This window comes from Puma concolor, chromosome E4, assembly GCF_028749965.1.
Source record: "Puma concolor isolate L17-30 chromosome E4, mPumCon1.1.hap2, whole genome shotgun sequence".
Lineage (NCBI taxonomy): Eukaryota > Metazoa > Chordata > Mammalia > Carnivora > Felidae > Puma > Puma concolor.
The window spans coordinates 59,790,071-59,817,043 of record NC_141683.1 but is presented as its reverse complement, the minus strand read 5'-3'; the positions used below and the strand labels follow the sequence as shown (position 1 = coordinate 59,817,043).

The window sequence follows — 26,973 nt, the reverse complement described above, 5'->3', positions numbered from 1 at the left end:
AGAATCTGAAACAGGCTCCAGGCTCCGAGCTGTCAGCACAGAGCCCTACGCGGGGCTCGAACTCACGGACCGCAAGATCGTGACCCGAGCCGAAGTCGGCCGCTCAACCGACTGAGCCACCCAGGCGCCCCCACAAGTCATTTTAATCTATGGACAAATGAAGATCTCCCGGGGGTATGAAGGAGACGAACCTCGTTTATGCTGTTCTAGCCTGACGTATGGTCTATGGTACCTTGAAATCAGATCACCTGCCCAGTTCCTTGGGTAGGCTACCTCTCCTCAAATAATCTGAATGATTTATGCACTCATTAAGCATTTATTGTGCATCTACTAGGGTCAGGTATTGTTCTGGGTGGCAGGGCTACAAGGATGAAACAAAGTAAGAGTTTACATCTTAGTGTCGGCCCCTTACAGAGCACACCCTGGATTCCACTGTGTGAGCTGGCTAAATGGAGAAGACCTCCCCCGCTCTTCCTGCTCTGCACCCCTCTTGGCTCCCTCTGGGACGAGACTGGGTTAACCCACTCGTTCCCTCCACATTTTTACAAACAAAAGCAGCAGAGGCTACTTGAAAATTTCAGATTTCGTAAGATAATCTCATAAAGTGTTATGATCCATTTTATCACCATTTACACGATAAGTCTACTCTTATGGCCCCATTCTGTTACCATATTTAGCCGTTCATTGACCTTGAGGACATTTTAACGGATGGGGAGGTTAGCATTACATTGGTTTTGTTTTGGATTGATGCCTTTAAAAATACGGGGCAGGGGCACCTGGGTGGCTCAGTCGGTTGAGCGGCCGACTTCGGCTCGGGTCACGATCTCGCGATCCGTGAGTTCGAGCCCCGCGTAGGGCTCTGTGCTGACAGCTCGGAGCCTGGATCCTGTTTCGGATTCTGTGTCTCCCTCTTAATGACCCTCCCCCGTTCATGCTCTGTCTCTCTCTGTCTCAAAAATAAATAAACGTTAAAAAAAATTTTTTTTAAATAAAAATAAAATAAAATAAAATAAAAATACGGGGCAGATAGGGGCCCCTGGGTGGCTCAGTCCGTTAAGCATCGGACTTCAGCTCAGGTCATGGTGTCTCGGTTCATGAGGTCATCCCTCCCTGACTCATGCTCTTCTCTCGCTCTCAAAACTAAACGTTAAAAAAAATTTTTTTTTTTTTAAATTGAGAGTAAAGCAGGAACTAAAAAAGCATGAATTCTATAGTGCATGATGGGCCCTGGTTTCTTCATATTTAAAAGGAGAAGGTTGAACTGGATGGTCTCTAATTAATGTGACTAAAAGCCAACATCTACATTGTACTTAATACGTTCCAAGCACCGTGTGAGGCTCTTTCTAGAAATTAACTCATTCACCCCTCGCAACATTCCCAGGAAGTGGTACTATTGAAGCTACGCCCTGAGAAAATTTCAGTTAAGTAACTTGCCAAGGTCGCACGGGAGAATAAATGATCTAAGGACAGTTGTCTTGGTGCTTAAAGCGTAGCTTTAGCGGTGGTTTCCAAACTCGGCGATGTGTCAGAAACAACTGAGAAGTTTTCAAACAAAAGCCAGCGACTAAACCAATTCCTAAACCCAACCCAAGTCCCTTGGGATCTTTAGGTGCAGAAGTAATAAACCCGTGTGTTTTATTTTTTCATTTTCCGCAGAGATTTTAATTCAAGTACAATTTAACGATGTTATATTAGTTTCAGGCACACAAGATAATGATTCAGCAATTGTATACGTTACTCAGTGGTCCTCACGATAAGTGTACTCTTAATCCCCTTATATATTTCACCTGTTCCGCCTCCGCCTCCCTTCTGGCAACCACTATTTCGTTCTCTGTATTGAAGAGTCTGGTTTTGTTGTTGTTGGTAAATCCATGTTTTTTTGTTTTTTTTTTTTTAATTTTTTTAATGTTTATTTATTTTTGAGACAGAGAGAGACAGAGCATAAACGGGGGAGGGTCAGAGAGAGAGGGAGACACAGAATCCGAAGCAGGCTCCAGGCTCCGAGCTGTCAGCACAGAGCCCGACGCGGGGCTCGAACTCACGGACCACAAGATCATGACCTGAGCCAAAGTCAGACGCTTAACCAACTGAGCCACCCAGGCGCCCCTGTAAATCCATGTTTTTTAAGAAGCTTTCTGGATACTTGTAATGCCAACTGTCCAGAGTCTGACATTTTGAAGTTACTCATAATGCCTCGCTTATTTGCCCGAAGCGGAGAAGGAGAAAGTGGTGGTATAAACTTAAGACAATGCCACAAACTTGTATCGATCATTTATAATGTGCCAGACGCTGTGCTGTGCAATAATAATACACAAATGAATCAGGCTCCCTGTCCTAAGAAACCCACAGTCTCCTGAGAGGCAGAGAAACCCATATAAGGAACAAATTGTAATACTGTATGGCAAATATAATAAGAAATATGTTCAAAGTGTTACAGAAGCAGGGTAGAAGAAGGATCAGTCATGCCTAGTACTTTGGGAGTTTTCACCAAAGAAGTGACGTTGAAGGATGAATAGCATTTCTCCAGGTTAAGAAACAAACAAAAAACCAAAACACTTTTGACTTACGTCATTAGCCCTGGGAGTGATGTGGACAGTATAAAGCACGGGGTGGCGCAATTTACACATGTTCTGGCAACTACGTGGAGAATGAACTGGAGAGGAGAGGTCTAAGGCACAGAGCCTAGTTGGGAAGCCATGGAAGTCGTCCAGAGTGACAGAACTTGAACGACAGCAGAAGAGAGGGAGGAGACATTCCCAGGGAGAGCTGAGTAGCTGTTGTAGAAATGGCAACCAATGAGGAAGAGAGCAAAGATAATTTCAAATGATGCATGAATGAATTTGCCATTAGCTAAATCAAGGCTCGGGATGAGGAACAAGGGGCCCTGCGGGAGGAAACATAAAATTTAGTATTAGACGCCGAACTGAATGCGAGTTTCTACATCCACGTGTTGCAAATGGAAGGCTCTTGGGAAGCTGGTTCTCGGTGCTTATGAACGAGGCGAGGACTTGAAAAGAAATCTGGTGATCGTCCACATACGGTGAATTGCCGTGAGGTTACTCAGGGAACGGGGTAAGATGTGGGGGGCAGGGGGAGGGGTGTTTCTGACAAAGAGGCGCCGTTCCAAGTGTGTCTACCCAACGTTCCGAGTGTGTTTGCACCACCCTGTGAGTCAGGTACTGCTATCTGCCTATTTTATAGATGATTAAACAAAGGCATAGGCAAGTCAACTTGCACAAGGTTACCCAGGTAGCAAGTGATAGGCCTGCGGGTTCAAATGTGGGTAGCGTGGGGCGCCTGGGTGGCTCGGTTGGTTAAGCGTCTGACTTCGGCTCAGGTCATGATCTCACGGTCCGTGAGTTCGAGCCCCGCGTCGGGCTCTGTGCTGACAGCTCAGAGCCTGGAGCCTGTTTCAGATTCTGTGTCTCCCTCTCTCTCTGCCCCTCCCCTCCCTGTTCATGCTCTGTCTCTCTCTGTCTCAAAAATAAATAAACGTTAAAAAAAAAATTGTTTAAAAAAACAAAACAAATGTGGGTAGTGTGACTAGGGAGCCTCCACACATGACCCCTTGGTCATAGTGTACCTCCCACAGAGCGAGAAGAAAAAAGGGCTGGTCTCAAGGAGAAGCCAGACTCCCGGGAGTAATGTTAAAGGGACCCCTTTCAAGCACAGCTAAATTCTGAACGGACTCTTGACTTGAGGTTTGGAAGGAAGAAAGGAGAACGAGACGCGGGCTGTGTTAGGATAAAGCTCTCACACCGGTCGAAGCCTTTTGCCGGTGGCGTCTGAACCCCCCCGGCCACCTCCCAGTTGCCCTTGCCCCCGACTCGACCCACAGCTGCTCTTACTTGCTCCAAGATCTTCATAAACAATGCTTCCAACTGCTTTTGCTTTCTGAAGGTGGTCATCTTGGAAACCTCTCGTGAAATAGGGAACTGTACAAAGAATCAGGAGAAGATCAAGTATGGGAACATAGCAAAGGGCGCTACTAGCTGCGTGACTCGGGGCGAATCACTTTCCCATTCTGTGCCATCGGATCCTCATGCGTTAGCTAATTCATGGCGCCCCTTCCGGCTGTCACACGCGATGTCACTGAATCCAGTAAGATACAGGAAGTAACGGGGCATACTCTGTCTTTGCACTGGCAGTCTCCTGGACCAGCTAGTCCAGAGTAGCTACGATGGGAAGGTGAGAGCAAAACAAATCAGCACGTTTGGGATTTTTTTGAGTATGGTATTTCTAGATACCTCCAATGTCTCAGGAAGGGGCATGCTCATTCAAAGACGTTTGGGAACCATCTCCTCATCACCCAGATTCTCCACATGAGAAAGGAAAAAGGCGATAAACGGCAAAGAGACGCTAAGGCATCAGACCTCAGGCAGGGGTCGCTGCGCGGGCCCTGTCCCTCTTCCCTGCAGGTGTCAGATCTAGTGACTCACCCGGACGTGGAAGATGTCATTCAGAAGACAGTGGAACTTCTCGTCCAACAGTGTCTTGACTTTATTTTGAAGGTTGGTCTGTCGTTCTTTATAATGTTTACAAGTATCGAGACCTAGTACAGTGGCCATGAATATCTGGATGGTATAAAAATTTTGATGGAAGCTGATCTTAGTCAACGCGATAGCGATAGTCCTGTTCGTGAGAAAGCCAAGAAGCAGAAGAGAGTTCTTAAATGTATGTTTCGAAAACAAGAAAGACCAAAGGAACGCTCCGGTGTTTCGTAGTCAGTTACAACAGAACTTTCCTATATTGTCTGGAAGCTGTTCGTTACTCCTGCTTCAGATACACCCCCTCATCCCGCTATGACCCTGAGCCCTCCTAACTGACCCTGACTCTGCCCTCTTCTACGGCCCCACTCCCACCACCTTGCTCTAGGCCCTCAGACTTTCACCCGCACTGCTGTGTAACATGCTCCTACCCTTGCCTAGCGCCATGATTCGACGCACCACCTTTACAGAAGCCCGACGTAACGGGATCGATGCCAATTCTCTCTCCGATCTGCAAGTCTTCCGTGGTTCCCATTGCCAAAAGGTGTAAGCCTATGCTTCTTTTCTGTGACATACAAGCCTTTTCCGGGTCTCAGTGTGCCATTTCTTGCCACTCTGCCCAGCAGTCCATCCTCTGCCAACGAACTGGTGAGACCTCCCTGAACACCCAGAGTGGTTTCTTCTCCCCGTGCCTTCGTGCGGGCTATCTCCCCAGCCTGGAAGCTTACCACTCCTCACAGCCCCTGGTAACCCCTCGTCTCCTGCTTGTCTGCAAATCTCAGCTCAGGTGCAGCCTCCTGGAAATCTTTCCTGGAGCCCCAAGGCTGCGTTACATACAAGGTTGGGTTTGTCCTAGCTTCTGCAGTATTCCGGTTGCACACCTCTATCACTGTCCTCACCGATCCTATTTTCATCGTCTCTCTCTCTCCTCTTCCGTGAGCAGTTATGTAGCGGCATAGATTGGGCCCCTAATCCAAAATGACTAGTTTCTTTATAAGAAGGGGAAATTTGGGGCGCCTGCGTGGCTCAGTCGGTTGAGCGTCCGACTTCGGCTCAGGTCATGATCTTGCGGTTCGTGAGTTCAAGCCCCGCGTCGGGCTCTGGGCTGACAGCTCAGAACCTGGAGCCTGTTTCAGATTCTGTGTCTCCCTCTCTCTCTCTGACCCTCCCCCGTTCATGCTCTGTCTCTCTCTGTCTCAAAAATAAGTAAACGTTGAAAAAAAATTAAGAAGGGGAAATTTGGACCCAGACAAGGCACAGGGAGAACACTATATAAAGGCAGAGATCGGGTGATGTTTCTACAAGCCTACAATTGCTAGCCAACCACCAGAAGCTAGGGGAAAAGGCATGGAACAGAGTGTCCCTCACAGCCGTCAGCAGGAACTAACCCAGCTGTCAACCTCGGTCTCCGACTCCCAGCCTCCAGTACCCGGAGGCAATGCATTTCTGCCCATGAAGCCACCCAGTTTGTGGTTCTTTGTTATGACAATTCTAGCAAACAAATACAGCCCTCAACAGTTCCCGGAACACAGTAGGTACTCAATAAGTGACGGAATACATGAATGAATACATAAATGTCTTCTGGTTATTATGAATAACCAGCGACGTTAAAGATATTTACAAACTGGCCTTTCGCAGGCTTGACATTGAAAAAAGAGTAGAAATACAGGCAATGTAAGGTTTCTAAGCATATTCCCCTTAAAGGCTTGAGGTCCGATGGTGAAGGGACATGAGACACCATCATCACCTCAGTCACCGTCACCGCCACTGAGTATCACGCTGTCCGTGAGGCGCCACGTGACATTTCTTGTATGAAAACACATGAACGGGGTGAGATAAGTACATTAGCTCTGCCTTCCAAAGGAGAGAGAATCCAGAGGCCTATCATTCTCTATCTCCAGCTGGATAAATTTCTGTTGGTTCTGCTGACCCGATCTTGCCCCCAACGTCCATGCCAGGAGTTCTCAAAGTGTCCGCACACTGGGATTACTTAGGAAGCTTTAAAATATTGATATCCAAGCCCCGCCTGGCATTAAATCGGGATCTCCAGGGGTCAGCCCAGCTTCTCATTTTCTTAGTTCAATCTGTTTATCATCTATTACCTATTTAGTACAGAGGGCATGGCACCCAGTAACTGATAGACTGCGTTAGCTAATTCATGGCGCCCCTTCCGGCTGTCACACGCGATGTCACTGAATCCAGTAAGATACAGGAAGTAACGGGGCATACTCTGTCTTTGCACTGACAGTTCACAAAAGGCAAATTATATCGAGGAGAGGAACATGACAATAAGTGAAACTCTTAAGGACATCAGGAATCTCTGAGTTCTCAAGAAACGACACTCACCTGTGGTTCTCACCTTGGGCCAGATACTCAATTTCCATAAGTATCTGGCTTTTTCCATATCCTGATAATCCTTCGTACATTAGGACTCGGCTGCAGTTGGACACCAAAAATTCCTTCATACTACACATGAAGTATTTGATCTCCTTATCACGTCCTGTAATTTGCATTTTTTAAAAAGGGAGCAAACCTAATCAACATAAAGTAGTCGAGACATATATAAAAAAAACACATAGTGATCACGCTCCTACAAATACCTTTAGAATTCCCATGGAATTGCTCATGACCTTTCTTGAGAGACTGTGCACTTTAAAAATTTTTGAAACCTTTCTCTGGAGCTTTCTAGTTACAGTCTTATCTGATCCCCACACGCTGTGAGGCCAAGTATTCTTAGAACGCTTATTATAACGTCCATTTAATTTTAGTGTAGAAAACGGAGATTTAAGGTAGCAAACTGCTTGGATTACACAACCCAGAATTAAACCAGGGTTGTCTGACCCTGGCGCTTGTGTTCTTTTCCTTTTTCTTTTCCTCTATAGCACATGAGAAGTAATCTATAGATTACATTGGGAAATAAATTTATTAAATTAGGGTTCCCACGTTAAACAATTATGGAAAACATTTTTTATTCCTACTTCTGTGAAAGAAACTTGCTCTCTTCTATGAGAAATGATCCTTATCTCAGGGCTACTGGAAACATTATCCGTACTAAGAAAATTCAACTTGCTTTCAAAAGTCATGTGTAGATTATTTCTATCACAGGAACAACCTACATTATAAAATATAGTCTTTTTCTGATCGTGAAACTCAACACATGCTCGCCATGTGTTTCTTACATCTTTTTAAATATATGTAATAGGAAGCCTGCCTGAGATCTGAAACCCAGCCCACAATTTTGGGAACCTTTCAGGGCTGGCTCTTTCTTCTTTGCTGGATTGGTCACTGCTGGCGGGGGTGGGGGTGGGACCATTTTGGACCCCTTCACAGAGCAAACACATAGCCCGGTGTTATCTAACGTCTAGCGAAAACCAGGACGATTACTCTAAGCTTAGATGTTTTATACAAAGCAGCCGACTGTTTACGTGGTAAGGCAAATTTCCGGGCGATTCAGCGAGAACCACTCTGCAGATTTCACTGCTTCATTTGGGGGAAACGTTCCCTCTCTGAAAATGCATTTGAACTTCAATATTGTGAGATGCGTCACACTCTTCTTTGGCCTGAACCTCACGGAGGTAACTCAGAAAAGTCACGTCACCTTGTTTCTCTCCCAACGAGGCCCTAATATCTGGGACACTTTTTGAGTATAGGTTTGTTAACATCTATGCTGTTAGCATATACGATTTCATTTTCAGGAACTCTTGTTAAAAAAAAGGGTATTTCCTATAGTCCTCACCTCTGACAAGTTTCTTTTTGGCTAGAGCGATAAGGAAAGGTTGTGTGGGCTTGATCTTTACCTCACAGCGATGGAATCAGGGCAAAGAGGCGCCCAGACCAGATTGGGAAACATAAGCAGATTGTGCCAATGTGGCCTGCTATGGCGGTCGGATGGAGTCCTTGGTCTTATACAAGGGGGTTAGGACTTCCATTTGCTGTCAGTCGCCGTGACAACAATCATATCGTAGGACAGGCAGTAAGGCCTCGGAGGAGGGTGAGGGTGAGCATTCCTTCTCCTTTCCAGCCTTCAAGCGTCTGGGAATCTGTATTTACAAGAAGTGATTAGACTCTGAAAAACACACTACTGAGGATCCAAGTACCCTTTTCAGTTCTGGAACCGCTGCCTTCTTTCTGCTCTGCTGAAATCAAGATTCTGTCCTGATATCCCCCCAAAGTGTGGGACAGAGCCTCCTCCTGATTGTCCTAACACAGTTAGGACCGGGATTTAACTTAGGATGATACTTTTAGGGATGTTCATCTAACAGAAGAAAATTACAAGTGTTCCTAGAAATGGCTGTCTTCAGATTCCACAGGCCTATCTTCATGACGGTCTCTTCCCCCAGAGGGTGTATCCTTACCTCATTTTAGGCCCCCTTCCCTGTCTAATCTTGTCTCAAGTTAGCTGTCTCTTGATACGCTTCCTGTCACCAAGAATCACAAAAACATCACTGCCATTGCCAGATAGATCATAGATCTAAATGTAAAAGGTAAAAACAAAGTTTCTGGAAGATTTTCATGATTCAAAAGTAGGTCTTCACGATTTGGGGTGACGGAAAACTTTTAAACAGTGTACAAAAGCACTAACTGTCAAAGACCAGATTTATATAACCTAGATTACACTAAAATACAATATTCTGTTCATCAAACACATCGCTAACAGGGTGAAAAGGCAAGCACGGGATGGGAGGAGTTACGTACAAGAAACACAAACGACAGCGGACCTGTGTCCAGAATATACAAAAAATGCCAACAGATCTAAAATAAAGATACAACCCAACTGGAAAGTAGGCAGCAGATTTGTATAGACACTTTATAAAAGATGATGCCCAAATGGCCAACAAATATATGAAAAAGGAACTCAGCCGTATCAGGGAAGCACAAATGGAAATCACAGTGAGACACTACCACACACCCAACAGAACTATTAAAATTATGAAGACTTAAAACGAAGTTGTTGGTGAGGATGAGGAACTCCCCTCTAACACTGCGGGTCAGCATATAAGTAAATACAACCATTTTGGACAATTATTTGGTATCATCTCCCAAACCATCTCCCGAACCTCAACAGAAACACGTACGTGTGTTCGCCAAAAGACACACACAGGAATCTATTTTTCCATTTCTTCGCCTGGAAGGTGATTGTACGCCCACTTTGTGATCATTCGTTAGGAGGCACGCTTAACGCTGGTATTCTTTTCTGTATGTTTTGTTATAGTTCAGTAAAGAAGCTTCAAAATCACGGCTTACTACCTACCCAGCAAAGGGTAGCCCTCATTTCTGTTGCAGATGAGGTATGCCATACCAAACATGCTGAAGAGAAGAAAAGAAAAGATGTTAGAGTGAGAACCCGGAAATATAGAAAATTCCACCAAGTGCCCAGACGGTGATTTGGTGAGCACATGCTGTGTGCCTGGCATGGTTTCAAGTCCTCCGCCCACGTATCACCCTTTACCCCGGACAAAAACCTTATGAAGAAGGTACGATTATATCCATTTTACAAATGAGGAAATTGAGATGCAGAGCATTTAATTTGCCCGAGATCCCATGGGGAGTGGTGGCAGGAATGGAGAATACTGACAGAATCAGTATCTATAACTGGGCCAGTGAATACACGCTTGCCCACTGCGCACTACTGTTTCTTGAAGGAAAGTGGTCCACTTTTTAGTCAAGTGGACCATCCCCTTGTCTGCACTGCCATACCGTTGTGTTACGTCTCTGTTATAGCACGTACCAACTTCCGCGTAATACACAGCTCACGGGGCGTATTGTATATGTTGGTCTTCCCCATTAAATTGTGAACTTTCAGGGCAGGACCCAGGCCTGTTCGTATTTGTATGTGCATTTCGACACTATCTCATCTGCAGAAATGGTATAGAAGAACTATGAGGAGGGCAGCCTTTGGGACGAGATGGTCCTGAATTTCTGTGGCAGACGGACTGCATTAATGGCCCACTTCTTTTTTTTTTTTTTTAAACGTTTATTTATTTTTGGGACAGAGAGAGACAGAGCATGAACGGGGGAGGGCCAGAGAGAGAGGGAGACACAGAATCGGAAACAGGGTCCAGGCTCTGAGCCATCAGCCCAGAGCCTGACGCGGGGCTCGAACTCACGGACCGTGAGATCGTGACCTGGCTGAAGTCGGACGCTTAACCGACTGCGCCACCCAGGCGCCCCTGGCCCCACTTCTTGATCCCTACTTGTATCTACGCCCTGGGCTCTGTCACTCTACAGAGCCTTCCTGCTGTGGGCTTATCCTTGTGATGCTTTGCCAATGGGATGGGTTTTTTTTGTTTGTTTGTTCGTTTTAATTTTTGTCTGAGAAAGAGAGAGCGAGCAGGGGAGAGGGACAGAGGGAGAGAGAGAGAATCTCAGGCAGGCTCCACGCTCAGTGTGGAGCCCGATGCGGGACTCGATCCCGTGACCCTGGGGTCATGACCTGAGCTGAAATCCAGAGTTGGACGCTCAACCAACCGAGCCACCCAGGTGCCCCTGCCCGTGGGACGTTACCAAACAGGACACAGAGGCTTGACAAATGCTTGGCCTTTGGGCTTGCTTTCTCTTGCTCTTCTGATATTGCCATGAGAACAGGCCTGGGCCAGGCCGATGGAGGATGGCACACATAGAGCCAAATCGTCTCATTTATATCAGCCAAACTTCCCACCTACCCACCGTCCCCCTCCCCCCGCCCCCCCGACATCGTCCTGGATCAGCCAACAAACTGCTGAACTCCAGGCATGTGAACAGGCATAGACAAGATCAGCCAAACCCAGCCAAGATCAATTGGGTCCCACATATTTGTGGGATAAGTAAATATTTACTGTGGTATACCACTGTATTTACTGGGGCTTCCTATAACGGAGCGTTATTGTGGCATTTTGAATCTTGGCTCTTTGTTTGCCAGATTTACGACCACGGACAAGTCGTTGCATCTCTGAATCTCAGCTCTTAAATTTATAAAGTGGAGACAATAATAGTGTCTCCCTGATGTGGCTGACACTAAGAATAAATTACGTATTTTGAGGTAAAGTGCCTAACACTTAATAAGGACTCACACAAAAAAATTAGTAGTATTCATTCACTTATTCACACAGCATTTTATTGATGGTCTATGCATGCCAAGTACAGTGCTGAACCCTGGGAATACAAAGATGAATAATAAAGTCTCCTTGAACCAACTGCAGCCCTGGTACTGTTATATGATCCTTTAAGACCTAGATTCTAGCTCGCTAATATAAAGAATAAATACCTTTCCACTTTCCGTATTACTCATTTACTTGTTATTAATGAGTGCCTACTATGTGCCAAGCCCTGGGAGTATTAAAAATGAACAGGAAATAGCTACTATCATCAAAAAGCTCATAATGTGTATCAGATCAGCAATCGTGATGGGTATGTGCTAGAGTTACAGAGAGGAGGAAAATGCTAAGTTGACTGTGGTTGTCCCAGTAGACAAGGGGGGGGGAGGGGATGGGGAAGACACTCTATTTAGACAGCCCAGAGGAGAGGGCACAGGAGGAGATACGGTTGGAAAGGCAGATGGCTGTATGTCATTTTGAGGGATTTGAACATTATCATGAAAATGGAAGCCGCTGAAGGACTTTAAGTTCCAAGGGGATCCCTATGTATCTAAGCTGGGCTTCTGGGGAACAGATTTCACTAAAGACCGAGAGGAGGAAAAATATCTCACACTCTTTTAGTCCCATCCATGCCTGGCACATAGTTGGTACGATCAGTAAATACTTAATGGTTGGCCGCTGTGTCCATCTGGGTCCCAAAAGATACTCAAATGAGGGGTTCTCTGTTCAGTTTGCACCACCTTTGAAGAATCACCCCTAGATTATCAGTAGTGAGGGCAGGATGGGCTCATACCACTATCGTGATGCTATACTATCAGTAAGATAGAGAAGGACGAAGGATTTGGGAAATCTGGTCCTCGTTCTGGGGAAGGAATCGGTTTCAGTTTCATAAATTGCGTTCAAATCGGGCACGGGTGACTGATGGTTTTCGCTATCCTAATTTTCCCACTTCTTTACTAAAAAAAGAATACCGCAAAATCAACGCCCCACACTCACACTTTCTCATTCAGTCCCAAACACTGATAGACGGGTCCGGGGTCCGCAACACCTTTCATGACTTTCTTTGGAAGCTCTTTGAAAAAGTAGGCTGGGAGGTTGCTGCCACTGTAGGTGACGGAGTCACAAGTCACGGTTCCTGGGTAGTACATCATCATCCTGGCAGCTATGTTGACTTTTTGGCCAATCACTGAAACAGAAGGGAGGAGGGCAAAGGCCGGGGAGAAAAGAGCCATCGAACTAGCAGAATGCAATCTGGAACACACTGTCCCCAAGTGGCATGTTCTTTAGGGACTTTTAATAGGAATTACGAGGAGTAACTGTCTAATGTTCACAGGAAAGGGTTATAAAGGCGGCCTCATGCCATGCGCTTACAGCCTCTACAGATCCCCACGAACGACTACTTATCTCTGATATGCACGCACAGCTCAGAAACCCACGCTTTGCAAGCAACGAGCTGCCAAGGGGCAAAGCTACGTGGCTGGGCTCCTCCTGGAAGGCTCCAAGCTTTCAGAGGGCAGGGCCCCTGTCTCACTTAGCTATCCTTCCTCCCCCAAGGCCGGAGGACAAGGCGAGGAGAGAGGAGGAGTTAGCTCAGCGCACCTGTGTATTCATGCCTCACAGAGTGTCCGACGATTCCACAGAAGACGATCCCGCTGGCCACGCCGATGGAAACGGTACTGGCATCCGGGAGAAAGCAAGAGAGTTGTAAGGGAAAGGTACAGAGCAGAGAGAAAGTGGGGAGGTTGGGGACACGATGACGAATGGGGCAGGGGAACGGGCAGGGGGGCAGGGAGGCGTTTCGATAAGTAACTGTCTTCCCTTGTGGGGAGTTTAGGGCGACTGCCCAGGGCCCGGACGTGCGAAGGAGACACAGCTTGAGACGCAGAACTAAGTTCTCAGAAGTGACAAATCACTTCCCTTTCCTGCTACTTTTCAATACCCATCTGAGCCACTTTTCTGGAAAATAACCTCTCACCCCCGCAGGTGGACTTGAATTGCTGAGTGACACTGTAAGCATTGTAACCAACTCAACGATGTTTGTTACGGTGAGAAAGAACAAAGCCATGGAGGAACTCAGATGTAGTGTGTGGCCGTCAAAAGCTAGCTTAGTTAATACATGAGCGTGGCTGCACGGGTGGATGACGAGGGGCTGACGTGGCAGAAATGCTTAGAGCCAGGGGGGTGGTACCTGTTAAAGTAGAGCCCCGAGTTGGGGACATTGGGGTGCTTGGGCGAGGCAAACCTGAGGGCCTGGGCTCTTAGGCAGCCCGGGCTGGGGATGCTAAACCTGACCTTCTTAACAGCTTAACTGTGAGTGGATCATCTTGAGATCAGATCAGTATATAAATTTCCAACCCAAGGACTCACTGCATCTCTCAGTTATTAAAAATCAACTCAAGGGACACCTGGGTGGCTCAGTCGGTTAAGCGTCTGGCTTCGGCCTACATCATGATCTCGTGATTCCTGGGTTGGGGCCCCGCGTCGGGCTCTGCACTGACAGCTCAGAGCCTGGAGCCTGCTTTGGATTCTGTGTCCCTCTCTCTCTCTGTCCTCCCCTGCTCATGCTCTGTCTCTCTCTGTCTCTCAAAAATAAATAAATGTGAAGGAAAAAAATCAATTCAAGGGGCACCTGGGTGGGCTCAGTCAGTTAAGGGTCCCACTCTTGGTTTTGGCTCAGGTCATGATCTCAGGGTTTGTGGGTTCGAGGCACGCATCGGGCTCCATACTGTCAGCACAGAGCCTGCTTGGGATTCTCTCTCTCTCTGTCTCTCTGTCTCTCTCTCTCTCTCTGCCCTTCCCCGACTCACTCTCTCAAACTAAATAAATAAGCTTACAATTTTTTTTCAAAATCAACTCAAGTCTCCCATACGGTGTTGGGAGTTCAACCTCTACCAAGAAGCCAGAGCATAGACAGGCAACCCAAGTAGGTTTTCTTGCAAACCTGCTATGTCTTGACTTTTTAAGAGTGTCCTTTTCTGCATTTTGCCTTCACCATCCCTCTATGGCTGCATCACGGCTGGGTTGGCCCCGAGGAATGAGTACGAACAGAAGGGCTTCCAGTCAACGACAGCCTTCTCCTTCCCTCCTGTCCCCTGACCGTTTGTGCTATCTCCCCATATGCTACGAAAAGGTCAGGGTCCACCAGATGGGAACAGGGTCAACACTCACTGGATTTTGTGAACCTGAGAGCAGAAGTCAAATATATCCATAGCACTTTCCAAGGCATGAGTGACTTCGTCAGGAGCCTTTTCCCCAGGGAAACCAAAGACACAGAGGAAGGAACAGCCCTGTGAGGGAGAGAGTCAGCACACACAGCTGGCGGAGGGCCATCTTTCAACTGAACCAGCCGGGGGCACCTGGGTGGCTCAGTGGGTGAAGCAACCCACTTGGGTTCGGGTCATGATCTCATGGCTCGTGGGTTCGAGCCCCACGTCGGGCTCTGTGCTGACGGCTCAGAGCCTGGAGCCTGCTTCGGATTCTGTTTCCCTCTCTCTGCCCCTCCCCTGCTCATGCTTTGTCTCGGTCTCTAAAATGAATTTTAAAAAACATTAAAAAAAAAAAATTTAAACTGAACCAGCCAGAAGGCTACTGGAAGGAGGGCAGCAACACTCACTTTCTGAGTCACCCTTGATCGTGATTTCTCACACATCTATTTTATTTTTAGGAAACGTCCTCTGACTTCTAGCCTGAGGAGGGCTTGCTTTTCTCCAGAGACAATGGGTTGTGCTGGGCTATTTGTGGGCACCCACCTGTCTCTCCCCCTGCGGCCAAGGTCTTACACTAGGCGCTGCTGAGTTTAAATCTGAGAAAACAGCACAGAGCAGTGGAAAAGGCACCCGCTCTGCAGTCAGAAAATCTGTGTTCTCAGGCCGCTTCACAAGTGTGGGAACTTGGATAAGTCAATTACGCGCAGCGAACTTCAGTTTATCGATCTGCAGATGGATATGACATAGACCTGCGAAGGTTGCTCTGGCTCCTAAAATGAGGGCTCTATGCATATACACATACACATGTATAACTTTGCAGGCTACTTTACAGCATGTGTATACTCTACATAGTATATTACATGTATTCTGTATTTTGTATAGAATATAGACTTTATTATTTGTATTTTTTAATGTTTATTCATTTCTTGAGAGAGAGAGAGAAAGACAGAGCGTGAGCAGAGGAGGGGCAGAGAGAGACGGAGACACAGAATCCAAAGCAGGCTCCAGGCTCTGAGCTGTCAGCACAGAGCCTGACACGGGGCTCGAACCCACGGACTGTGAGGTCATGACCTGAGCTGAAGCCAGACGCTCAACCGACTGAGACACCCAGGCGCCCCAAACATGTACTTTACAGTATATACACTTTTATAAACTTAATGTTATATATGTAAGTTTATATAAAACATTATATACATTTATAATGTAAACTTGGTATACAGTTATACTTTGTGAACTCTAAAGTTCTTTTCAGATATTGTTATTATTCTTAGGGATAATGGCTTAAACTGACAGGGCTTTTTCTTGGCATAGACTTAACTGTTCCAAGCAGACATTAAACTCTGAAGCTTTGCAATCCTAGTATCAATCACTTAAACAATTACCTGCGTCAGATGCTGTTGTCTATAAGAAAAGAGCATAATAATTAAAGGATGATGGGCTACAAATTTCAGTCTGTATACGTGACATATCCTGATGAAATGCAAAAGAGAATGCCTCGATTTCTTTAACCCTCTCCAAAAAGAATCTAAGGGTCAGATCCCAGTTGGCGCTGGGTTCTATCTTGATGGGATAAAGGAAGCCCTGATTCAGGTCTGTGCAAAGACTAGAGGGTAACCCTTTCTACCAAATGCTCAATAAATGCTCTCAAATTAGTGAATGAGTGAATGTGGGGCAGTGACTTAGTGCTCTGCTCTTACGATGCAAAAACTTGAGATGGGGAATCAATTCTCCTAGCACTTCTGTGGTAATTTGGTCACCACATTGTTTTTCTCTGAACCTATTAAGAGCAGATTAAAAGGGGCATCTCGGTGGCTCAGTCTGTTAAGCATCCGACTTCGGCTCAGGTCATAATCTCGCAGTTTGTGGGTTCAAGCCCTGCATGGGGCTCTGTGCTGACAGCTCAGGGCCTGGATGGAGGCTGCTTCAGATGCTGTGTCTCCCTCTCTCTCTGTCCCTCCCCTGCTTGCACTTTCTCTCTCTCTCTCTCTCTTTCAAAAATAAACATTAAAAAAAATTTTTTTTAAAGGAGCAGATTAAAAATATCCAGAAGTGGAGCACCTGGATGGCTCAGTTGATTAAGTGTCCAACTCTTGATTTCAGCTCAGGTCACGATCTCACGGCTTGTGAGTTCTTGGGCTACGCGCTGACATTCGAGCCTGCTTGGGTAATCTCTCCTTCCCTCTGTCTCTGGCCCTCCCCACTCACACACACTCCCTCTCAAAAGAAGTAAATAAACTTACTAAAACCACCAAACACCCAGAAGCTACAGGTGCCCCTCCACCCCACTCAGCCTCCCTCCCCCTGCTGAAGCTGGAAGGGGAACTGGAGGTGTAGACGCGGCAGGTAGGGAATATTGGACACAGGCTTCTGGAGCGTGAAAGTCACCAGACACGTGACCTAAAGTCTCCAGGAGATGCACTATACGCTGGGCTGGAGATGTGCACATGGCAAGAGCTAGTCGGGCAACAGTGCTTGAGGGCAGAGACCGGGGAGGCGGACTGCCTGGGCTCGAATCCGGCCCACCACCTACTAACGGGATGATGATGAGCAAAACTGAATCTCGCGTTGTCTCAGGACGCTCATCTGTAAAATGGGGACAACAACAACCGCACCTACCTCTTAGAGTAGTCCCGCGGGAGGAAATGAGTTAATGCGTGTGAAGTATTGAGAATAATGGGTGGCACGCAGTAAGGGCCATATCCACCATACAAGCTATTTCTAGAAGTCCAAATAGAGACAGATATTTTTAGGTGAGAAGTGTCTGTTCTCTCCCTCTCACCAACGTCCATAGGTGTGAACGCCAACTTTAACTTATTGGTAGGTTTCCGCCCCTCAGTTCACATTTACCTTGTCAAACATGAAGACTTTGTTGATTTGGCCTCGGGAGACCCTCAGGACAGAATTGATGTGCACACAGGCATCCTGGATGGCCGAGCCGATGACTTCTGCCTTGTCTTGGTCCTTAAACGTCAGGTTCACGAACACAATGGTCACAGGGCGAAGCTCCGACAGGTAACCCCGAAGCTGTTTGTCATCGATCTGCAGAGTTGAGAGCGGCTTTCTTTAGCCCGGATCCTTGGCAGTGGATTCTTTGTTGCAACCCCACCCCCAAGAAGGCCGCTGGCCTTTTGCGATCCTCTGGGGAGCTGAAGTTACCGGAACGCACGACGTACAACATGGCGGAGGCAGCCCAAAGTCGAGCAGATGGAGATCTGCTCTATCAAAATCTCTTTCAAAGTGAATTCACAGACTTGCTCATTTTTGGCCAGCAACCACATCCTTGCCCCAATGGCTAGCTCCCTAGGGCCAGTAGGAGCCGTCACAGTAACAGAGACAAGCACTGTTCCTTTTGGCTCCCTTACAATTTAGGGATAAGAACAGCCTATTATGTAATCCAACCTGGTACGTTCACGGCCTGGGACCTTCAGGAATACTTTCACATCCTACCCCACCTTATCCTCAAATGAGATAAAATAGGCATTATGGTCCTCTCTTTACTGATTAGATAACGGAGACGTGGAGAAATAATGTTAAGTTTCCCAGGGTCACACAGAACCCAAATCTCCGGGCTCCTAGTCCGATGTTCCAGTGACAACACGCCCCTGCGTCTCTGGGGAGGTATATATGTCATTCGGCTCCCCTCTTCTGTCCACGTCCATCCACCCCAAGCCCGGGGAAAGGAGGGTGTTCCCAAATCATGCCTGCCTGTCATGATTCTTGAATTTTGTTAAGTTGCGTGCATGGCAAACCAATGGGGGAAAATTGCTGCGCTTTCTCCCTCAATAGCACAAAAGCATCAGATCCTCCATTGCCAAGATAAAACATATCTTCTAGGAGGTACCTGGCTGGCTCGGTCAGTAGAGCACGGGACTCTTGGTCTCAGGGTCTTGAGTTTGAGCCCCACGGAGAGTATTAGAAAAACAAAAACAAAACAAACCCCCAAACACCGTATCTTCCGAACGAAAGGAACTGCGTATAGGAAACCCAGCAGTCACGCTTCCTAACTGGATGGCACCGTCCTGGTGTCAGGTGATTTTATTCTTTTCCTAAAAGAATAACTTCTAACGAATTGATACGACGATTTCCTTTGATTTCTCAGATAAATCACTGAATAAGAAATCCATATTAAATAAATAAATAGTATTCAAGATTAAACCCGGTAAATAAGTGAGCTAAAGATTATTCTGTCGGACCGGGCGATCCTGTTTTGCTTTGGAAAAATGCAACCACTGCATCTCCAAGGATCTCTATGGTTGAGGTGCAGGAAAAGCCTTGGTGCTGTTGTGAAAGGTCTGTCTTCTGCCTCCTTTCAGCCCGCGTAGCTGTATCTTTTCACCCCACGTTCATCATTCCTACCCACAAGTCCCGGAGTCTATCTTGTAGCCCCTTCCCGTAGACCTTCCCTCAGCTGGCTGTAGCTGAAGAAGTGTAATGTGTTGTATCTCTTGGAGGCAGAGGGGGGAGGGCTTTCTGGAGCTTCAGAAATCTTGAGGAGTCCAACAGCGCAGGGACCGGACGTAGTGCTTCTAAACTGGACTGAAGGGGGCAGGGTGCCTTCTGATACCGTTTCAACTCACTCTATGAAGGCAGCTGCCCCCTCTTCAGGTTTGCCCAAAGATTTCCTCCAGGGCACAACTGCATTTTGATGGAAGTAAGGATTAAAACACTCAAATATTGGGAAGGTGGACAGCCTGTGCAAAAAAAATGTAGGATTCAGATAGAACGAGGTTCAAACCCTGGCGACGTCTCTTACTGTATAACCTTAGGAAAGTTCCTGGTATCCTTCTGGGTCTCAGTTTTCTCACATGTAAAACGAGGATGAAGATATTTGGCAAGAATTGTGAAGAATAAATACACGAAATAGCAGAATGCCTGGCATATGGTGAGTGGCGAGAGAGTTCTAATTCACATGAGTTAATACATTTAAGAGAGCCCAGATCTAAGCAAACACAAAGGGAAAATTTTAGGGGGTGGGGGTAGTTGTGGGCATTCTCATTGTCTGTATTGTTAACTCTCGAAGCTCAAGATCTAAGGTACGTGACTTAGAGAAACATGGTACCAATGTGAATTCACTTGAGATCTGCTAACTGGCATATAGAAAGGGTGACTTTAACTCTTTAACTCTTTAACTCATAGTGAACAACGCCTCCTTTAACTCTTAAAAGTATCCTGATCTGAAAAACCAATGTGATAGTCACCTACACATGGAGAACGTTGGCCCCATCTCTTTTTAGTTCAGTGAAATATTTTACTAGCTACTAGTCTTCTTGATCTTTCCAGTTGTCCGGGATCCCTGACACCCCAAAAGCCAATAAATTAAACTGCGAAAGTACCTGCTTCAATATGCTTTCCATCACATACTTTTGGAGGGACAACTCCAGCTCAGGATCGGACTCCAGCATGCACGCAAGTCTCAGGAGGTCTAAGAGAGCAGAAGGAGGGGCAGGGTCAGAAAAGGAAGTGTGGTCTGCAGTGCTGGGGACCGGAGTCTCCTAGTCTCCTTTCCCTCAGACAGTGGTCTTTATGTTCAGTCAGGGGACTCTGGGATACCTAGCAGCCAAGCAGAACCAACGGAAATCCAATGAGGATTCTTTTTTTTTTTTCCCTTTAATTTTTAAAAAAATGTTTTTATTTTGTTTTTGAGAGAGAGAGATAGACTGAGTGCGAGCCATTCTTGAATTTTGTTAAATTAAGTACATAGCAAACCAATGGGGGAAAATTATTGCATTTTCTCCTTCAGTAGCACAAAAGAATCAGACCCGCCACTGACAAGATAAAACATATCTTCTAGGGAGCACCTGGCTGGCTCAGTCAGCAGAGCATGGGACTCTTGGTCTCAGGGTCTTGAGTTTGAGCCCCATGTTGAGCTCCACGGAGCCTACTTAAAAAAACAAAAACAGAACAAAAAACAAAAGCCCATATCTTCTGGACAAAAGAAGGAATTGTGGTAAAGATTCTAGTCTGGCTGGAATCCCATGTGAGTACTGGAAATTAAGAAGAAATGATATGAAACAGACTGTGGAGAGAGGCAAGGGAGCAGCAATTATAAAGGTTTAGGCTACTGCAGTGGCAATGGTTATGGAGAGGTACGTGTGCCTGTAGTAAAATAAAGACTTTGGCTGGTTTTTGTTCCTGGTACCTGGGAAGTAACTTCTAAATCTTTGGAATTTTTCAAGTAATGGGATTGTCTTTGTTCATCATGGTGGGCCCTTTGGACCACAGCGGAATTTATGCTAATGAGGTCTCAGGATTGGGCTAGTTGTGCTGGAAACACCAACCATGTGAGGAAAGGGTGGTGACTTTGAGCCATGTGATATGAGCCTGACCTCTGACCCCTGAAGAGGGCAAGGGGGCCGAAGGTTGAGTTTAACCACATGGCCGATGATTCAATCAACCATGCGTTCTTAATAAAACCCCAATAAAAACTGAACACCCAAAGCTTGGGTGAGCTGTCTTTGGTTGGTAATCCTACAGTGATGTACAGGGAGGGTGAAATATCCTGAGGACACAGAGACTTCATGTTTGGGGCCCTCCAGGTCTTACCCTATGTGTCTCTTGATTTGCCTGGTCCTGATTTGTGTCCTTTACAATAAAACTAAAATCATAAGCATAGCACCTAAGATCTGTGAGTCACTCCAGTAAATTATTGGGAGCACTGGGAGTTTATAGACAGTTGGTCAGAAGTGCAGGTGGCCTGGTGACCCTGGAGCTTGCTGCTGGTGTCTGAAGTGAGGAGAGTCTTGGAGAGAACGTAACCCATGAAATCTGTGCCGAGTCCAGGTGGTTAGTATCAGAATTGTATTGTGACAACGCAAAGCCCAAAATCAAGCCTGAAGGAGCCCTTTACTGAAGGCACCATTAAGATCTGGGAGATGGGATGAGGTAAAGCTTAAAGAGTATCACTGGACTTTCTCCGTCTCTGGAGATTTGGGGTTCTTGGCCTTTCCTGGTCAATTTTCCTACTGTTTCCCCCCTACCCCACCTCCTGCCCCCTTACATAGTACAGCTTACTACAAGTACAATCTACTACTCGTGATGTTCAAAATATTTATGACCCGGATGTAGATGATGAAAAAAAAGGCTGATTCAAAGATGCTTCTGGGGCACCTGGATAGCTCAGTCGGTTAAGCGTCCCGACTCTGTTTCGGCTCAGGTCATGATCTTGCCCTTTTGTGAGTTTGAGCCTCGCATTGGGCTCTGCTAGGACAGTGCAGAGCCTGCTTGGGATTCTCTCTCTCTCCTTCTCTCTCTGCCCCTCCCCTACTCACGCTGTCTCTGTCTCTCTCAAAATAAACAAATAAACTCAAAATAATTAAAGAAAATATGTTTCTGAAGTTTCTGGTTTGGAGGAAGAAACGATTCCTAGGGAAAGGTAAGCGGCTCAGTGTTCAGACCTTGTTGACCTACATTTCTAGGCCCAAAATGGAGCTGCTCCAGCCTGTGGCACCACGTCAGCAAACTGAAACTTCAGAACTTTCAAGTCCCCGGAAATGCCCCACTTGACCGGAAATGCAGTCCGTCTAGCCAGGCAGTCCCCAAATGCCAAGCCAACTCTTGGTCTTCTCACCCTAAACGAGGTTGACTATGCGCCCCCCCCACCCCCCCTCAGATATTTTCTGTCTGTCACTTCCTTGGTCTTTAATCTTTCTCTTATAAAAGTTTCTTGCCTTCCACCCCATTTTGCGGGTCTCCACAAGGAGACTGTCCACACCTCATGAAGCATTGAAGTTTGTTTGCATCACCCAGATTGTCCTCTTTAACCATTTTTTAACAACGTGTTAACGTCTGAGTACCTGTTTGACACCAGTTAAAATGACCCATGGGCAATATTTTTAGGGGTCTAGAAATCGTGACAAAAAGTCTGGGCTGAATTCTGGCAGTTAGGGCTGGGTCTTATGTGGGGCAAGAAGCTTGCAAAACCATGAGTAGTGCCTCCTTAAATCATGCCCTAGGCTTCTCTTTTTCCTCACCCTAGTCCCAGCCTGCTGGGAATCCTAGGGAAGTTAAGCATGGATACATAGAATAGGTCTCCAAAATGTGAGCAGAGAAGACTAGGGGGTCAAGGACAGATCCCTAGAATCATCAACATTTAAGGAATGGGAAGGAGGGTAAGCAAAGTCACTGAAAACAGGTGGCTTAAGGTGTAAAAGCAAAACTGGGAAAGAATATTCTGGAACCCAAGGGAAGAGAAGAAGGTATGTCCATAAAAAGAGGGTAACTGAAGACCAACCAGCTAGGATGAGGCATGAAGAGAGGTCATCTGCTTTGGCAAGTCTGATGGTCATTGGTGGCCTTGACCTAAACAGTCTCAGTAGACAGAAGTGGCTAGAAGCTAGACGTCAGGGGCTCAAGACAGAAAAGTAGGTGAACACGTACCCCCCCCCCCCCCCCGCCCCCGAGGCACATGTAATTTTCACCCAAGTTTATTGGGTGAATAAATAAATGAGAAGATAGGAGGAGGCACAGACATACAGATCACTCTTCTGAGAACTTTGGTGGTGAAAGTTAGGGGCAGAAAGTAGGGTTTATAGAAGTTTTATTTTTCCTTTTATCACGCGGCAGACTTGTACATGTTTAGAAGATAAGGGAGAAGAGTCGTTGCCAAAGCAGAGATGGACGGCCTGAGGAGGGTTATACTTGGAATCACGGTCATGAGGAATGGGAGGAAGGTCCCCTTTGTGGGCCGCTGGGAGCTGTACTGAGGAGGCCGGTCGCTTATAACAGAGCCCTTGGCATTGGTTAAGACCCTACTGAGCACTGGTAGAGGCCAAGGCTCTTGTCCATGGAGCGTACTCACTTTTATGGTCACCAGAAGGGTAATAATCCATGAAAGTCATACACTTGGTGAAAAATTCATCAAAGTTAAAAGTAGAAGGCGGCTTTAAGAAATTCACCTAAATGAAGAAAAAAAAGAGAAGTTTTTTGGTTATTCTGAGGATTTTCTGGTCCTTTGAATATAATTACTCAGCACAAAGGGCAGGGAGTATGCTCTTAAAATGGACATGGTAAATGGAGACTGGCATACTGAGACAACCGAGGTCTATAATTTGGATACGATCACACTAAAAGTCTCTCTGACTAGTCCTTAAGATCTCAAATCTTCAGTGTATATACAGAAGGCCCCACCAGGGGGCTCACCCGCGTGCTTTCCCACTCTTAGAATTTCCTTCTTTTTTTTTTTTCCTTCGTAACATTTCAATTTAAGTAAAACCCGGTAAAACTATGTATCATTTCTTTCTTCTAAGTATAAAAGGACATAGGGGGCTGATGCCCACAAATGTAGTGGGGAGCATCACCAGTAAGAAGATTCATACCAGGATCAAGAACCCCATTGGTACGATACATGGAGAATGGTACAACCTCATTTTTGTAGTATTCTTGTCTCCCGCCCCATGTGAGTAAACCCTAGTCCAATAATGAGAAAGTGTCAGGCAAAACCAAAGGGAGGGACATTCAACAAAGTGGCCAATACTCTTCTTAGGTGTCAAGGTCACATAACGGCCAGGAAACACCGAACTGTTAGAGACTGCAGGAGACTCCGTAAAAATGACAACGAAATGCAGTGCGAGATCGTGAAGAGAAACCTGAACATTCCACCTAGGGTATTAGCGGGAAACCGGTGAGGTCCAAGTAAGGCCTTCAAGTAGAGAATAGTATTGCATCGATGTTCATGTTTTCTGGTTTCGACAACTGCACTCTGATTATGAGAGATGCTCACATTTGGGGAAGCTGGGGAAGGGGTATATGGAAACTATTAATTTTGAACTTCTCTGCACGTCTAAATTTAATTAAAATGGAAACAATTCCAGGGCACCTGGGTGGTTCAGTTGGCTGAGCGTCCGACCTTTTGATTTCGGCTCAGGTCATGATCCCGGGGTCATGGGATCGAGCCCCGAGTCGTGCTCTGCCCTGAGTGTGGAGGCTGCTTAAGAATCTCTCTCTCTCCCCCCTCCCCCACTCGCCCTTCCTCTCTCTCTCTCTCTCTCTCTCTCTCTCTCTCTCAAATAAATAAATTAATTAAATTAAAGCAAAACAATTTCTAAGGGTATCCTTAAGGAATGATGGCGTTAGATGGGGAACAGGGCACCGTGAGCCAGCTCGGTCACGCATCCCGGGGGACACCGCGGGAGGAGTGACGGTGTGAGGGCCGTAGAGCGATGCACAGTGTAGGAGAGTCTCTCGCCTCGGCCAGCAGCTACCCGGACCCTCCCCCTCCTCTCCGTTGGCCTTGCATCCATTCCTGGTGCGGCTGGTGGCACGGCCGTCCTCCCTGCTACACACGCTCAACGTCCAGTGTCGCTGAGTGACCATATCCCAAGGACAATTCTGCTTATAGTTGGTCTTCAGCTTCACCGCAGTGTCTGCTACGAGGCAGGGCTGTAGGGCGTCTCTCTTCTCTCACTAAAGGGCTGCCCCTCTCCCTCCACCCCTCCCCCTCAGTGATCCCTTGCCCTGAGTTAGGAGGGTGCTGAGTAGCGACACCTCCAACGACACCCCTCTGCTCCTAGGTCGGCAGGGGACCCTTCCTCTTCCTTAAGCAAGGGCACTGGCACACCACAGGCCTCCACACCCAAAGTCCGCATCCTTAGCACAGAGAAACCTAATCATTTCCTCCTGAACGCCGGGCCTTGGCTCCTGGCCTGAAGCCTGTAAGTGTAACTCAGGCTGACGCACCCGAGAGTCTCCAGGCCAGAAGCTTCATGGGACCAGCCTTCCCAGTGGTCTTCCTGACGGGGTGGTATGGGCGGGGGCGGGGGGGGGGCGGGGACAGCCCTGGCACAGACCGATGGAACTTTCTGCAAGCAGCAGAATCACACCTACCTTAACTGCTCTCTGATCTGGAATCCTCTCAATTTCGATCATGCTCCGGTCACAGAGCTGCCAGCAGTTTGGTGACAGAATGACATCGTTCATCTGTGCCATGTTCTGGGCAAGGCGCACGTCATCCACCGCCTGACCGATCACCAGAAAGAAGTTGCGTGTCTCATCTCCAAAGACCAGCATGGTGATGTGGCCAGCAGCCAGTCCTGGCAAGAAGGCGCGCACAAGAATTTCCGGGTTATTCCCCAGCAGCGCTGGTTTTTGGAACAGTCAGAATCGACCTCCGAGCAAAACGGAGGTTCTGAAACTTTACGCAGGAATCCGAGAACGCCTCTGTGGGCCCAGACCTTCCAAAGCTCCTCTCTTGTCCCACGGCTAGAAAGTCAGCTACTACTTTTCGCCTTTCCTTGACACTTAACTCTCTAGAAGGCCCGATCAGTCCCCAAAGTTATTTTCTTTTCTTCAATGTATTTGTACTTAAGAACAGCAGAGAACAACTTTAGTAATTCCTTTTGGAGAGGATTTGCATTTTATCAGAGATTGAGGCTTTCATTGAAAAAGAAACCAGGGGTGCCTGGGCGGACCAGCTGGGTAAGCATCCAACTTCGGCTCAGGTCACGATCTCACAGTTCGTGGGTTCGAGCCCCGCGTTGGGCTCCGTGCTGACAGCTCAGAGCCTGAAGCCTGCTTCAGATTCTGTGTCTCCCTCTCTCTCTGCGCCCCTCCCCCTCATATTCTGTCTCTCTCTCCTTCAAAAATAAATAAACGTTAAAAAAATTTTACTTCAAAGATAAACAAACATTAAAAAAATTAATGTTTATTTATTTTTGAGAGAGAGACAGAGTACAAGTAAGGAAGGGGCAGAGAGAGAGAGAGGGAACACAGAATCTGAAGCAGGTTCCAGGTTCTGGGCTGTCAGCACGGAGCCCGACGCGGGGCTCGAACCCACGAACTGTGAGATCGTGACCTGAGCCGAAGCCGGATGCTCAACCGACTGAGCCACCCAGGCACCCCACTTCCCCGCCAAATATTTTTTTTAAAAAGAAACCCTCAAGGTTGAATCTCAGGCAAGAGCCAGAGGGGAAAAGGTTGGAGAAAAGGAGTAGGTATTTTGACAGTCAGGTGTCCCATCCCAACAATGTGCCCTCTGTTTTTAAGTTGAGAGTTAAAGGTTTTGGTACCAGAGCAACAAAAGACAGAATGTTGCAAAATGTGACAGGTACACAAAATGTACGTATGAACGTATCAACTATAAATGATACGTAGTTCACTAATTTGGATGTAAATTTAAGAAAATAAAAAATAAAATAAAATAAGTGATACATAGTTCTTTTAAATGACTATCACTGACAGCGGTAAGACCTGAAAACAATAGCAGTAATGGTA

General features: G+C 46.7%; 1 protein-coding gene across 6 annotated transcripts in view; it reads right to left on the bottom strand.

The window, feature by feature from the left end:
- Window positions 1-26,973, bottom strand: part of ADCY10 (adenylate cyclase 10) — a 79,221-nt gene that overhangs the window by 42,511 nt on the left and 9,737 nt on the right. For 5 of the 6 annotated variants that reach the window (XM_086694217.1, XM_086694216.1, XM_086694214.1 and 2 more), the window contains 11 exons: window positions 25,588-25,793; window positions 23,564-23,660; window positions 20,100-20,188; window positions 17,614-17,805; window positions 14,729-14,847; window positions 13,160-13,236; window positions 12,557-12,746; window positions 9,739-9,794; window positions 6,834-6,987; window positions 4,440-4,632; window positions 3,849-3,935 (listed from right to left, as the gene is read on the bottom strand). In XM_086694217.1, the coding sequence (XP_086550343.1) occupies window positions 3,849-3,935; window positions 4,440-4,632; window positions 6,834-6,987; window positions 9,739-9,794; window positions 12,557-12,746; window positions 13,160-13,236; window positions 14,729-14,847; window positions 17,614-17,805; window positions 20,100-20,188; window positions 23,564-23,660; window positions 25,588-25,793 (1,460 nt within the window). The remainder of the gene's footprint in view (window positions 1-3,848; window positions 3,936-4,439; window positions 4,633-6,833; window positions 6,988-9,738; window positions 9,795-12,556; window positions 12,747-13,159; window positions 13,237-14,728; window positions 14,848-17,613; window positions 17,806-20,099; window positions 20,189-23,563; window positions 23,661-25,587; window positions 25,794-26,973) is intronic. The other variant, XM_086694218.1, reaches the window with a different exon arrangement.